At 49.2% G+C, this 15,182-nt stretch overlaps 2 protein-coding genes across 5 annotated transcripts in view; one reads left to right on the top strand and one right to left on the bottom strand.

The window, feature by feature from the left end:
* The first annotated feature begins 1,302 nt into the window (after window positions 1-1,302).
* Window positions 1,303-11,713, top strand: ASTE1 (asteroid homolog 1). 3 transcript variants are annotated; one of them, XM_058657111.1, is made up of 3 exons: window positions 1,303-2,705; window positions 5,126-5,336; window positions 11,588-11,713. In XM_058657111.1, the coding sequence occupies exons 1-3, from the start codon at window positions 1,407-1,409 to the stop codon at window positions 11,605-11,607; spliced, it is 1,530 nt and encodes a 509-aa protein (XP_058513094.1). In that variant the 5' UTR covers window positions 1,303-1,406; the 3' UTR covers window positions 11,608-11,713. The 3 variants fall into 3 exon arrangements, with proteins under 3 accessions (XP_058513094.1, XP_058513093.1, XP_058513092.1); XM_058657110.1 differs by lacking the exon at window positions 11,588-11,713 and adding an exon at window positions 7,103-7,415; XM_058657109.1 differs by lacking the exon at window positions 11,588-11,713 and adding an exon at window positions 6,324-6,460.
* The window catches only part of ATP2C1 (ATPase secretory pathway Ca2+ transporting 1), a 97,229-nt gene continuing 89,523 nt past the window's right edge, over window positions 7,477-15,182 (bottom strand). For both annotated transcript variants that reach the window (XM_058657102.1, XM_058657103.1), the window contains one exon: window positions 7,477-7,994. In XM_058657102.1, coding sequence (XP_058513085.1) covers window positions 7,899-7,994 — 96 coding nt within the window. In that variant the 3' untranslated portion in view covers window positions 7,477-7,898. The remainder of the gene's footprint in view (window positions 7,995-15,182) is intronic.

Here is a 15,182-nt window from a genome sequence, read left to right on the forward strand (position 1 = left end):
TGTGCTGGGAAGTCGGGGTAGGGCGGAAGTGTCCGCCTTCCCCAGCAGGCCCTGCCTGCTCCACCGGCCAGCGGCCATTTCGGAAGGTTGGAGACCCAGCCTTCTGGAATCGCGCGCCTTCAGGCTTCGAGGACCCTCCCCGGGCCACTGCCCTCCCGGAAGCGGGCTTGCCCCGGACGCCACTCGGCGCTGGGCCTTTGGGGCCCCGCTGGGCTCCCGCGGCTCCTGATGCTCCGGGAAGCTGGGCAGGTGGGCCCTGCTCACGGCGGGGGCGGCGGGAGCTGAGGGTCAGGCCTATGGGGGGCGAGGTCGAGCCCTGAAAGCCCGCAGGCTCATCATCCGGCGTAGGCTGAGCTGTTCAGGACCTGGGGTGCTTGCACTCTGTGCCTGTGCAAGCTTTGCAAGACCAACGTGTACAAGGAAGTAAGGGCTGTGCGGGATGAGGGGTTGGTGTCAGAAACCGCACGAGGAATGCGTGCTTATGCGCTAACTCCAAAACTCTAAACTCGTGCAAAAAACACACAAAACAATCTGTGGCAGACAGGATTAGCAACAACGCTGAAAGCTGAGGCGAAAAGAAACGCCCTGTCCAGGTGACCGGCCGATGTGAGGATGGGATGAGGAGCTTGTTGCGTGAGTTCGCAGCCTCGGGCAGTGAGCAAACCCCATGTCTGTGGTGCGCTGATGCCCCGTCTTCCTGATTTATTATGAAAGTGATATGCATGTAATTTTTATAGCTTATTTTGCAAAGAAAAAAAAGCCCTCTGAAATTATAAGCTGGTGAGTGTTAAGTATTACAAGTTCCTGTAGCTGTTGTGTGGTGTCAGTAATGCATGGGTTTCCCCTTAGGTCCCACAGCAGCCTCTATGCAAAGACCAGAACCCATGAAACCATTGCGTTTGACCTTGTGACTCATGAAGAAAGCCAAAGACAACGGAAAAGCATTTGGTCGGTGTTGCCTGAGCATCTAGGTAAGAATTCAGGTACTGGGACTGGTCCTTCACCCCGTGGGGCCGGCACCTTATATGGGTGTCAGTTCGTGTCCCGGCCACTCCGCTTCCAATCCAGCTCCCTGCTTATGGCCTGGAAAAGCAGTAGCAAATCGTTGAGACCCTGCATCCAAGTGGGAGGCCCAGAGGAGGCTCCTGGCTCCCAGGTTAGAACCAGACTAGCCCTGGCCGTCTTGGCCACTGAGGAGTAGACCTGCGGATGGAAGATCTTCTCTCTGTAAATCTGCCTTTCCCCCCCACACTCACTCCCCCCCCCAAATCGGATAGCGACACCGCACATGGTCTAGCAAAGAGCCCTTGTGAACATTTTGCTGTTGGTGGAGCTGCAGCAATCGTGCAGCCGCTGAAAACACCTCCCGTTGCTTTACTCAGCAGGCAGCTCTGCCGAGGACCACCATGGGGATCCGCGGGCTGATGAGCTTCGTGGAAGATCACAGTTGTGAATTCTTCACGGATTTGAAGTTGCGGGACACGAAGATCGTTATTGACGGCTATGCTCTCTTCCACCGACTCTGTTTCAACTCGGATTTGGAGCTGCGGTACGGGGGTGACTACGATGCTTTCACAGAGGTCGTACAAAGCTTCTTCGCATCGCTGTCTGCCTGCAACATCTGCCCATATGTCGTATTAGACGGAGGATGTGACATCTCAGACAAGAAGCTCACGACGTTAAAGGACAGGGCGCGAGAGAAGATTCAGATGGCGCATTCGCTTGCCGTCGGCAGGGGTGGGCACGTGTGCCCCTTGCTCGCCCGGGAAGTGTTCTTACAGGTGCTGGTGAGGCTTCGCGTGCGTTTTGTTCAGTGCTTTTCCGAAGCCGATCGGGACATCATGACGCTGGCCAACCACTGGAACTGCCCCGTCTTGTCGTCGGACAGTGACTTCTGCATCTTCGACCTCAACACTGGGTTTTGCCCATTGAACAGCTTCCAGTGGAGGAGTACCAGCACTGACAAGGCCACGGAAAGCCGCTACATCCCCGCCAAGTGCTTCTCCCTCGAGGCTTTCTGCCGCCACTTCGGCAATATGAATAAAACCCTGCTGCCTCTCTTTGCGGTGCTGTGTGGAAACGACCACGTCAACCTGCCCATCGTGGAGACGTTCCTCAGTAAAGCCCGCCTCTCCGTGGGCCCGGCCAAGGGCAGGAGACACTGCCGCGTCCTGGGCCTGCTCAACTGGTTGGCTCCTTTTGCGGACCCCAGCGAAGCCCTAGACCATGTTCTGAACTATCTCCCCAAAAAGGCCCGGGACAGTGTGAAGGAGCTCCTGTGCTGCGCCATGGAGGAGTACCAGCAGTCCCCGGGGAGGCTGCATGACTTCTTCCAGGGCGGCACCTACGTCTGTCCAGACGCCGCGAACCTGGGCTTACCGGGATGGGTCCTCGTGGCTCTGGCCAAAGGCCAGCTGTCCCCTTTCATTAGTGACGCCCTCGTGCTGCGACGGACCATCCTGCAGACGCAGGTGGAGAACATGCAGCAGCCAAATGCCCACAGGGTCTCCCAGCCCATCCGCCAGACCATCTATGGGCTGCTTCTCCACGCCTCCCTGCATCCGGGGAACACACCGTGCCAGGCTTTGCCTCCTCGGCCGCCAGCCTTCAGGGAAGTGGAAAGGATCCAGAAGAACATCAAGACGTCGGTGGTCGAGGCAGTAGAACTGCTCAAGGGTCACCCTGACTTAAGCACGTTGACCGAGGTAGGTACTTCTATTAAGATTACGGTACAGCCCTTTACAGCTTACAAAGTACTTTTTTTAAAAAATGTTTTTATTTTAAAAAAATTTTTTTAAGATTTATTTTTATTGGAAAGGCAGATTTACAGAGAAAGCAGAGACAGAGAGGGAGATCTTCTATCTGCTGATTCACTCCCCAAGTGGCTGCAACAGCTGGAGCTGCACTGATCTGAAGCCAGGAGCTTCTTCCAGGTCTCCCCCCGCAGGTGCAGGTCCCAAGGCCATGGGCCGTCCTCCACTGCTTTCCCAGGCCACAAGCAGGGAGCTGGAGGGGAGGTGAAGCAGCAGATACAAACCAGTGCCTATATGGGATCCCAGTGCTTGCAAGGCAAGGATTTAACCGGGTCCTGACCTCTTAGTGACGTAGTCTGGACTCAGTTTAGACTGGATAAACGCTTCTGCCATGTGGCTTTTTAAATCTCCCGTGTGGATAGTTCCTGCGGACTGCTGCTGAGTTGTAGTTCATTTCTTTCTCACTGCTGTTAACATCATATACTGGAGTGAGCTTTTCATCTTGCAGTGTTGAGGCATTTAGGCTGGCTTCTGGTTTGGGGTACCGCACATACTGCTGCAAACATCCTTGTACACATCATTCATGCACCCGTGGACACATCTGTTACACATACATACACACACACGCGTGCGCGCACACACAGGGACCGTCCTCAAAAAGCATTTGGAAATGCGTAGTATGAAAAAGCTATGCAGGGATCTCAAACTTTTTGCACTAAGTATTTTTCAATCCAATTTTTCCACCAGCTTTTTGAAGTGTCCTTGTGTGAGCTGAGTGGCACTGCTGGGTCATGGGCTGTGCACGTGGTCAGCTTATGGGATGTGTGGCCAGATGTGGCCAGATGAGCTGCCAAGGAGAGGCCCCAGAAGGCCCTGGCCGCTGTTCTGGGGTCCCAGCGGCTCAGCGTCACAGCGGGGAGCCTGCAGTTCTTTGAACATCCTTTCCATTCTGAACGCCCATTTGGACATTCTGTGAAGTTTTTCAAAACCGTTTGCCCTTTTCTGTGGGTTCTGTATGTCTGTGTACTTCTATAGTCAGGTCCCTGGTCAAATAACATACTGTGAGCTGTCTGCTGATTTTGTCTTTTTATGTCCTACTGTCTTCTGCTGAGCAGAGGTTACGATGAGTGTACTCATTTCAACTTGTTGTGGTTAGCACTTTCGTAACCTACTGAAGAGTTATTGCTACTGCAAGACCAAGAGAATGCCTTTTGCCTTTCACACTTCGATCTACAGGCTACCAGAACTGGGGTGTGTGTGCACGTGTGTGTCTGTGTGTGTTGCGGTGTGGAAATCCAGCTGAACGAGTGCCCTTGCCCAGTGCCCTTGCCGAGCAGAGGTGACGCAAGCATTCCTAGCTGCATTCGAAGCAGAGTGCAATTCTAGTTCTCCGAGCTCTGTCATTCTGCTTTCCCTTGGCAAGAATCAATCCTGTATTCGCTTCAGGGCTCTGAATTCACCCGTGATGATCCTGAACGGGACCAGGTGCAAGTGTGGTTCCAAATACCAAAGCAAACACAAGTGGTTCTTAGCATCACACAGTAATAACGAGTTGGCCCCGTGCTAGCTGTTATGAAAGCAACTTTATGTCTCTCATTTAGCTCCCACGATCGCCACGTGGGCTGGGGGTTCCTTTTGGGGTTATGGCAGTTGGGATGGCCAGAGCAGTGCTCAGGTGAACCCTAACAGTCCTGGGGCTCCGGAGCCTCTGTGACTCGCTGGCAGCCGCCACTGGAAGAAGGAAGAGCCGCCACCACGTGGGATGAAGCCCACTGGTGCTGAAGGCTGGCAGTGCAGGAGGTTGAAGGATTGGTTGGACTGTTTCGTGCAACTCAAGTAATGCCCATGACCCAGATGACCAGACCTGCCCAGGGCTGTCCCAGGAAGGAGGGCCAGATTTGAGCTTAGGGTGTGTTCCAGAACTTGGGCTGTGTTTCCGCTAACAGCAAAGCTCTACTTCGGTGCCATCTACTGCTGTGATCAGTGACCACGGGCTCAGAGAAATGACACACTGCTTAGATGTGTACAAGTGAAGCTGCGTCTCTAATCCTGAGAGCTGCAGAGGACCATCACCTCGCCTCACAAAATCAAGTGCCAGAAACCAGCCATCTAGGCATTAACGTTTTCAAATGCTTGGATAAAATTTTCAAAACAGCATTTTAAGGAATCCCAGTGAACCTCAAATAAACAGAACAACAGTGTAACACTCTTAACATAGACTTGCCTGAGAGGTAAAAGTAATGGTTAAAGACCAAACCCAAAGCTCGTCTTCTGGGGATTACCAGCAGCGGCATCACTGCGTGAAGTCCCCTCGCGCGAGGCGGGGAGACGAGGCATCCTTTCGGGTAACGTGCATGGTTTGGTGTTTTCAGCTCTCGCTGGCCAGGCGACAGACGCTCCTGTTGGAAACCCTGAAGGTGAAACAGACGGTCCTGGAGCCGATCCCTGCGGCCCTCAAGTTGCCCATTGCTGTCAGCTGCTACTGGCTGCAGCACTCGGAGGCCAAGGTGAGGCTGCATCACCTGCAAGCCTTACTGCTGGGCATGCTGATGGGACCCCTGCATGCCATCATCAACAGCCCGGGTAGGTACGGGCAAATGCCAGGAGCTTCTTTCACATGTTACTTGGTTCTCTGTTCCCATCATTCCTTGGTAGGTTTTTTGGAACCCTGCTGTGTGCTAGGCTCAGCGCCGGGGGCGTGACTGCAGTCACAGCAGTGATGGCACTGCCGCGTCGTGCCTGTGCTGGGGAGCCTTCTGCTTTCTGACGTGTGCCCCGGGTACTGGGAGCTACAGTTACAGTCCACCTCCTCTGCCCCATCACTGATACAGCAGCAGCAGGAAATGCATTTAACATCGGCCTGAAGCCTGCCTTCAGAATGCCTAGAACCACACTAAATATTCATGCGTGTGCTGTTGTCTAATCTTCCTCTCTGCTGTGATGCTCACTCATTATACAGAGTAGTAGTAGAAAGAGCTTCTCCTAGAAGCTTCTTTAAATACCAGGTGAAATAAATGTGAAAGTTTTGGGACACTTGAGTTCTCGGGATATTCTCTGCTGGGCCTGTGCTACAGCACAGCACGCCAAGCTGCCATCTGTGATGTTGGCATCTTATATGGGTGTCAGTTTGTGTCCTGGCTGCTCTGCTTCCAATCCAGCACCCTGTGGATGACCCAGATGAAGCCCCTGGCACGGCCCTGGCCACTGCAGTCATTTGCAGAGTGAACCAGCAAATGGAAGATCTGTCTCTCTCCCTCTAGCTTTCAAATAATTAAGTCTTTAAAAAATAAAAATGATTATGAGTAAGAAACCAGGGGACTTAAAAAAATCCATGAAACTGGAAAGATATTTATGTGCCAAAGTTTTTGAAAGCCATGCATGTTTTCATAATGCATTTTCCATGATTTTTTTTTTTACTTTAGAGGCAGACGAGAGGAAGTGTCCCATGTGCTGGTTCACTCCCTGAATGGCCACTGTGGCCAGCGCTGAGCTGATCCGAAGCCACGAGCCTCCTCTGGGTCTCCCACTTGGGGTCCCAAGGACTTAAGCCATCCTCTGCTGCTTTTCCAGGCTGTAACCAGAGAGCTGGTTCAGAATTGGAGCAGCCAAGGCATGAACCAGCACCCACACAGCATGCCAGGGCCATAGGACAGAGGAGTTAGACATTGCAGGCTGCATTCCACAAACTTTTTGCCAAAAGGCCTGAAAGGCAGAGTTACAGAGAAAGAGACACAAGTTCTTCCCATGCACTGGCTCACTCTCCAAATGGCCTCAACAGCTGAAGCTCACCCAGTCTCCAGCCTGAGGCTCCCTCCAGGTCTCCTCACGTGGGTGCAGGGTCCCAAGGGCCGTCCTCTGCCGCTTTCCCAGGCCACAAGCAAGGAGCTGGATTACAGTGGAGCAGCCAGTCTCCAACCAGTGCCCATATTGGATGCTGACCCCACTATACCACAGCACTGGCCCCTCCATCAAGTTTTTGAAGACCCCCATGTTAACACTGAACATAGAAGGTTGTCACCCTCTCTGGCAGTACTATGAAATTTGGTAGCCACCAGTGGCTAATGCATAGCAGCAGGACACAGAAGGTTCTCTGGCCAAGGTTCCTGTGCAGCTGGTTTTCCTGAAGGCACAGATGGGCACACGGTGTAGGTTCCAGACACCCCAAGCATGATGGCTCGGATCCGACAGTAATGGTCACAAAGCCCACTGCCATGGTGCAAGGAACCGTACTGCTTGAAGGACACATCTCCCCTCACTGGATGATAAAAAACCCTTCAGAGCCAAAGCCTAGAGAGTTTTTACTCCAGTCCAACAGAAAAAGCATGTCAAGGGTGTTTCTCTTCTTTTAGGAAATGTGGTCCCAGTTCCCGGGCAGGCTTAAGTGCCTTGCTGCTTGCTAACTGGTGAAAGGTGGGCCTCATTTATTTATCTTTTTTCATTTAGAAGTTGGTCCAGATGCTATTTTGTGCACCGTGCTCAAACAAACCTATGGAAACCTAGAGCCGAGCACGTGGAACATTCTAGAATAGCCAGCTTTGTTGCTCCTGGTCCTTTGTTCTCCACCAAGTAAACAGGCAGACTCGTCACATGCTGAGTCATGCTTTGATTTTCCTCTCGTAAAACAGGTTATCAAATGTGCTTCACATTGCTGCTGTAACACAAGCACACCGCAGCACAGGGAGCCCCGGAAAGGAAGCTCAGCGAGAGAGAAGAGTAGAGAGAATGAGATTTAATAGTCGTTTGTATTTTCCATAGACACAGAATTAGAGTTTGGAGAAGTCACATGCAGACATGTTCAAAGTTAATGGATCAGGGCAAGAGATCTTACTTCAAGGAAAAAAAATGACTTGGGGTTGCACAAAGATCATCATAAAAAAAAGGCATTTCAGTATAAAGATTCAGTGTGTTCAGCAAGGCATTTATGAAATCAGAAGAAAAACATTTCTGTGTCTTTAAACTAATTTTCTTCTTGGTGGAATCTGTTCTACTGTGGAGGAAGATGCCAGCTGGGAGTGGTCTTTCAGGACACAGTGCCTGTGGGTGGTTTCTCTAGGTGAGCAGCAGCTGCAGCAGGCTGGCGCTAGGAGGCTGCGCGCAGAGCTGCAGAGCCTGAAGGAGCAGGTGCGGCCGGGCCCGGGACTGGATCTAGACACGGCTCACGTCTTCTGTCAGTGGCAGTGCTGTCTCCAGATGGGGGTGTATCTCAACCAGCTGCTGTCCTCGCCTCTCCCAGAGCCAGACCTAACTCGGTAAGCACATGCAAGCAAACACGTTCACTTACATTTAAAGCAAGAGTTCACTTTCAAAAGTTCATCTCAGTGTAACTCATCTGTGGCTATGGACACAGCTGAAGAGCTGGAAACTGGCAAATACAAAATTATCTCTAAATTCCTGAAGAATGTCTCCATGATTGGTAATCAGTTTTTCCAATTAACTTTTTTGAATCGATTCATGTTTTTCCTAATACATACTTTTCAAAAACATTACATCCCTCTTATGCATGGATTGCGAAATTTGGTTTTTGTGCATCAAAATAAACATGTTGATTTTTTTGTCTTTAATTCATTTTTAGAGTTAATCCAATTCAATTCATAGAAATCCAATTTAATTCATTTATTTTTTTATTTAATTCATTTTAAAAAGTTAATCCAATTTATTTTTTCAGTTAATCCAAACCTTAAGAAATGCCCTTACATGTCTCAGCCTCCTGACTGCCAGCTCAGCCCCATCCTCCCGGATTTATTAGCTGGCTAATTCCTGTCAGTCAGGGTCATTCTTTCCTGCGAGCTCTCTAACTAGCACAGATTCCTCCAAGACAGAACAGTGAGGCCAGAGAGTTCCCATAATAGTGATCTGAATAGAAGGAAATGTGCTTGCAAGTCCAAATAGCCAGGCTTTAAAACATGATCGTCCACGCTGATTAGACTCTGAGTACCAGACTCCATCAGCTCTGCTGTAGGGCGTTTACATTAAATCCGGACACTGCGGTTAATACAGTCAGCCGTGGGGCGGGGGGTCGTCCACGTGAATGACCTTGCCAATGACACTGTTAAGTGTTCTGATATTTTAGCAAGTTGTGTCATTTCCCAAGGTCATGCAAAACTCTCAGTTTGAGAGAAGCTTACTCAACTTGAGGCTGATTGCAAAAGCAGTAAGCATCTCCTAGTTTGCCGAGTACCAGTGTTTAATATCACCAGCTAAGAAGTAATCCTCCTTAAAATGCCACCGTTTGTTCCTTCAAGGAGCAAAGCGGTGTTCAGTGTTGTAGTAATTCCATAGGACCAGCAAGAGCTGCTGTGGAGGCACATTTCTTGACGACGTCCTGTTGCCCTGAACTGATACTTGAACAAAATGCTTTTTCCTCCCACTGGACAGACTGTACTGTGGCAGCCTGGTGCATGGACTCTGCCGCCAGCTGCTGGCCTCGGCCTCTGTAGACGGTCTCCTGAGCCTGTGCCCTGAGGTGAAGCAACTGTACGAACATCTGTTCAATGCCACCAAGCACTGTGCTCCTGCTGAGTTACTCCTCCCAAAGACTCAGTCAAATTCAAAAAAGAAGAAGCGGAAGAAACAGGGGGCCAGCCGCTCCAAGAACCGGGTGGAAGCCACCCCCGGCAGCACGGGCCGCTGGCGGGGAAGCAATCGGTTTGGGCTGTTAATGGCTGAAAACCCGGAGGGACAGACTGAGGCCTCCGAGCCTGAATAAACGCAGTCTGCAGCAAAGGAGACACACTTGGGACTTCACGTTTCTCACCGCTTTTTAGGACTAACCTACTGGAGTAAACAGGTAGTGTTTCAATTCCAAGATAATTTGTACTTTGTTTTTAATAAATACAGCCTGACTTCCATTTTTAAGCACGAGCAGAAGCATGTTTGTACTTCAGAAAGCAAATAGTCATCTAAAACCTTTAAACTGCAGAAACTGAGGGGAACAACCTGCAGTGACTGACCAGGCTGTGCCTGACAAATACAAGTTCTACTTCAAAAACTTCACTAACCTGATTTTCATTTAAAAAAAAAAAACTTTAAAACTACTTTCTCTTCATACTTGAGTATGAAGTTTGTGGTCTGAAATGCAGGTGCCAGGGTGCTTGGGAGGAACCGAGTGAGCTCACAGAGCCGAGGAGGACTCGGGCTGTGCTCTCAGTTTTAAAGAAGCCAAGACAGGGTGACAGCTCCAGCAAGGTAAATCCCTCCTCAGCTACCGACCTAGAGACCCACGCCTGAGCCCAACCCTTCTCTCCTGTGAGAGCCCATGCCTTCTCAGTGGGGTAAAAGGCAGTTAGAGCTGTGACCAGCATTTTTAAAATTTAAATTAGTAGGCACACATATATTATAAAATGTACATCTTACATTCAAACCAAAAAGGTTTGGAAGGCACTGCTTTGGAAGTACTAGCGTGTGTTTTAGTAAACGTACAAATACCACTAGAGTTGTGCAGGTGCTGGCCAGTTCCAAATAGAGTGTGAAATTACAAAACAAGTGGAATTGAATACACGTGGGCAAGATTTGAAAGTGTGTTCCAACCCTCATTTTACTGAAATTCACACCAACTGTTCTTGCTGCTTTATTCTCTCCAGATGTCCCTCATCGGTACTAACAGGATTATGTCTCATTCCTAAAACCAAAACGACGGTGCTTTCCACCTTTCTAGAAGGTGGAAATACTCAGAGCAGAGGAGCGAGCCTGGCATTAGCCAGTGTCAAACACGTGCCTCCCAGTGTTAACTGGCCCTAGCTGTCTACACAGTGAAAACCAGAAGGCCACTTGCTCCTCAATTAAGAGTTCCTAAAATAAGTTGATTATGTGAGGCGCACACTGGGTTTCTCAGTGAAGTGGTTCTTTATGTCTCCAAAAATCTGGCTGCTCACCGCCAGGACCAAGAAAACAACAAGGCCAGTCCACTGGGTGAGGTCACTGCCAGCAGACACTGGCATGCCACATAGGTGCCACTTCCTGCCTCAGCTCCTCCACTTCTGACCCAAGCTCTTGGGCCCCTGCCACCCTGGAGGAAGCTCCCGGTTCAGCCTGGTTTTGCCCTGGCCCTTATGCTCATCCAGGGCATGAAGAAGCAGATCAGAGATCTCCATCCTGATGGTTTGTATCTAAAACAAATCTTTCAGACAGACAGACACACACGTGTCTACTTTTTATCCCAACACCAGATCTAATGAGGGTAATAAGCATCTTTTACCAAAATCCTCTTTTCTTTAGTTCTTGGAGACGGGAGCTCGTGGGGAAGTGATACAACATCAACGTACTGACTCCTGGTTTCTCATCAACACTGCTTTTCAAACTATCTGATATGGAAACCATTCACTCCCACTCAGAAATAACGGGTGTGGCAGGCATACTGGGCGGTATTTAACTCAATGTTAACTGAATAATCTCCACCGTTTTTTCCCTTCATTACAAGGATCCTCCTTCAGCCTTAGTAAGAAAGCAGGGTCCTTCCTCTAGCCATTGTCAGCAAAGCATTCAGATCCAGGGACCAGCCCAGTCGGGTCACAGGTGGTCACAGGCCTGCACAGAGCAGTCACCACCACCCAGTGACTCAGCACCTAGCACCCAAAAGCCATGCTTGGGGAACCAACACTCAATAAAATAGTAAGAGTTATTCTGCAACTTTTTTTTGGGGGGTGCAAAATGGGCAATGCAAACTGAACGCTACAATAAGGAATGAGAACTTAAGTCAGAAATCTCAGACCCGGCTTCAAGAGATGGAAATAAAACGGGGGGTGGGGGTAGGGGGCGGCAGTGGAATTATCTCCGTAGGAGCAGAATGTTATACATCCCCTTTCTAAAATACGTCTCCTGTTTCACCAGTCTTGCAGGTCTTGCTCTTTATGATTGAGTTCTAGCACATGAAATCTCTCACCTGAGGCCATGGAAATAGATTTTTCAATGAGCAGTTCCAGTAACAAAAGGAAGTCTGGACGATCACGATGAGCCTGTTGTGAGTAAACTTGTACAGAGACACTCGCTCACTGTAATGCCAGCCACGGGCTATGATATCTGGTCAAGAACTACACTCGAAGGCTGTGGGAATTTTCTTTCTGGCATCTGGGCCTTCATCATCAAATTGAGTCTGCAAACAATCACCTCTACAAGGTCTTCCATGCCAATCGTAAAAGCATTCAAAGTGACTACATATTTTGTAATTGAAGTATCTTAGAGTTATAGAAGATACAACTGCTAAACAAATACTGAGGCTTTAGAATTCTCCTCCTCCTTTTGGGCATAAATTAATCAATGACTGTGTCTCAGTTGTCCTGTCTGTAAAGTGAGATTCATAAAGCTGAAATGATGGTCTAAACCACTTGGACCTTGAAGTGTCTGTGACTGTCCCAGCAGTACTGAAACAACAGGATGGCAGAGAACGCACGAGCCGGGGGGAGGGCTGGACTGACACGTGGCCTGTCTGCCCTACGGCTGGGGCTCTCAGTCCAGCGGACACGCCTTCTCCAGGGGAAGCCTTACGGGGCCTCGGGCACCGCATGGATCAGATCTGCTGCCATATGCATCTACCCGAGATGAGCTGGTTTCCAGGAAGCTGGAATGATGGAACTTTCCAGAGCTGGAAGCAGTGTATGATTTTGCTCTTTCTGAATATCTAGATGGTTAGGCAAACTTTCTGAAAAACCAGATAATAGTTCACATTTTATGGTCCTATTCCAATGGCTTACTTTTGTTGTTACAGCATGAAAGCAGCAATAAACAGTATCTAAACAAAAATGCACAGCTGTTTATATAAAATTTTATTTACAAAACCAGGCAACAGATTCCTCTGAGCTGAGATTTTCTCTGAATGCTAGTCTGGCAACCCCAAAATAGCCCCATGTGTATCAGTGGAGGAGGATTAAAACAAACCATTCCCCCGCCTTGTAACACTGCTAGTGCTTCATGCATCGTCCCCATCACTTCCTATAGAAAGACACTTAGAAAACCAGCATGCTGGCTCAACTGGCCAACCCTCCCCTGCAAGCACAGGGATTCCATATGGTTGCTCATTTGTATCCCAGCTGCAGTACTTCCCACCCAGCTCCAGGCCTGTGGCCTGGGAAAGCAGAATAGGGTGGCCCAGAGCCTTGGGACCCTGCACCCACATGGGAGATCCAGACGAGGCTTCTGGCTCTTGGCTTTGGATTGGCTCAGCCTTTGCAGCCATTTGTGAAGTGAACAAGCAGATGGAAGATCTTTCTGTCTCTCCTCTGTGTAAATCTGCCTTTGGTATAAACATAAATAAATCTTGGGCCTGGTATGGTAGCCTAGTGTCTAAAGTTCTTGCCTTGCACGCGCTGGGATCCCATATGGGCACCAGTTCTAATCCCAAAATCCCCACTTCCCATCCAGCTCCCTGCTGTGCCTTGGGAAAGCAGTCGAGGACGGCCCAAAACCTTGGGACCCTGCACCCACGTGGGAGACCTGGAATAGGCTCCTGGCTTCAGATCGGCTGAGCTTTAGGTGTTGCGACCACTTGGGGAATAAACTAGCAGATGGAAGATCTTCCTCTCTGTATATCTGACTTTACAATAAAAATAAATAAATGAATAAATTGAATCTTTAAAAATAAATAAATCTTAAAAACAGAAAGTGCAAGCAGGGGCCAGCATTACAGGGTATCAGGATAAGCTCCCAACCAGTCGTAAAACTATCCAGATGAGTGTGAGAATGGTACATGGATGAAAACCCTAAGTTGTAACTTACTGTGGCTGACTCAGTGCTGCTTACACGTGACGCTAATTATGCCACTCCTCTCAGACATGTATGTTCTACATCTTCGCCTACTTGGCTCAGGCCTACATAACGCTCCAGGGACAAGACACACCAGCCTACTCACACTGCACAGGGAGGAGAGAGAGCGCTCATTCAAGGCACATGATTTTCATGGCAGACAGTGGCCACAGCGCACTGCCACTGGACTATACTCACAGGGTACGTCAGCATACTTATCACAGGGAAGACTGACAGAAATGTGCTTTTAATGTGGTTACAGAGATTAGTACTGAAAACAAAAACTATTCAAAACACATTCTGTCTGAGTTCAGGTTAGAAGAGTCAAAACTGGGCTTTTAAAAGATATACATCATGATTTGCACAGTTTTTCTAAAGTATATTTCATTTCTTTGAAAGGCAGAACAGAGCGAGGCAGAGGAAGGGAGGCCTTTCTGCAGCTGCCGCACTCCCCACAGGGTCACAAGAGGCAGAGCTCGGGCGGGCTGAAGCCAGGCCCTCCAGGGCTGCCAGGCTGGGCCATGGGCTGCGTTAGCAGAAGCCAGGGAGGACACAAGCAAGTCCTCCAATACGGGATTCAGGAGTCCCAAAAGGCAGGTCATCTACTATACCACAACACCAAACAAACCATTCGGCACAACGTGTGCACTTGCCACTCACAACGCTGAGATGTTTAGTTTCTATCCAAAGGGTCCACAAATAGAACAGCATCACCACTCAGGAACACAGGCACTGTGGGACAGTGGATGGAGTCACTGCCTTTGACAGTGGCTTTCCATGGGTACTGGCTGGGAGTCCTGGCTGCTCCACTTTCAATCCAGCTTCTGCTAATAAGCCTGAGAAAGCCAAAGCTGGCCCAGGTCCCCACCCCCATGTGAGAGGGTCTAGAAGAAACCCCTCGCTTGGGCTTGGCTTAACCCTGACTGTTGCAGCCAATGGGCAAGTCAACCAGGGCACAGAAGTCTCTCTGTATGTCTCTCCTCTATATATAACTCTGCCTTTCAAATAAATAGAGCTTTAGAAAAAAAAATGAAGGGCTTGGCAGCGTGGCCTAGTGGCTAAGGTCCTCGCCTTGATCCCCACATGGCTGCTGGTTCTAATCCCGGCAGTTCCACTTCCTCTCTATCTCTCCTCCTCTCAGTATATCTGACTTTGTAATAAAAATAAAATAAATCTTAAAAAAAAAAGAAAAAAAAATGAAAAGTAGGGGCTGGCATGTTAGTTCAGTGGGTTAGGGCACCACTTCAACATCAGCATTTTTATCCCACACCTGCGGTCCACCTCCCTGCTGACGAGCTGGGCAAACCAGTGGGCTTGGCCTTGCCAGCTCCATGGCAGATGCAGATGAAGCTCCTGGCTCCTGGCTTCAGCTCTGCCCAGATCTGGACGCTGAAGTATTTGAGAGTGAACCAGCAAATGGAAGAACCGTCTTTCCCTACCACTCTTTCAAATAAACAAATCTTTTTTAAAAAATTTAAACATAAAAACAATTTGCACGAGTTTAAGAAAGGACTCAAAGATTTCACATGCCAATGTCAAGGGAAACTTCAAGTAAAATGTGCTGTTACTAACTTGAGTACAGGTACACCTGTTGGACAAATGTGCAGAGCTCAGCATCACCTTTCTTGAAGCAATGTGTTGATACACTGGTCTCCTGCTATCCTTGCATTGCAGGAACACCATCATCTTTCTAAC

Source organism: Ochotona princeps, chromosome 30, assembly GCF_030435755.1.
Source record: "Ochotona princeps isolate mOchPri1 chromosome 30, mOchPri1.hap1, whole genome shotgun sequence".
NCBI classification, from domain to species: Eukaryota; Metazoa; Chordata; class Mammalia; order Lagomorpha; family Ochotonidae; genus Ochotona; species Ochotona princeps.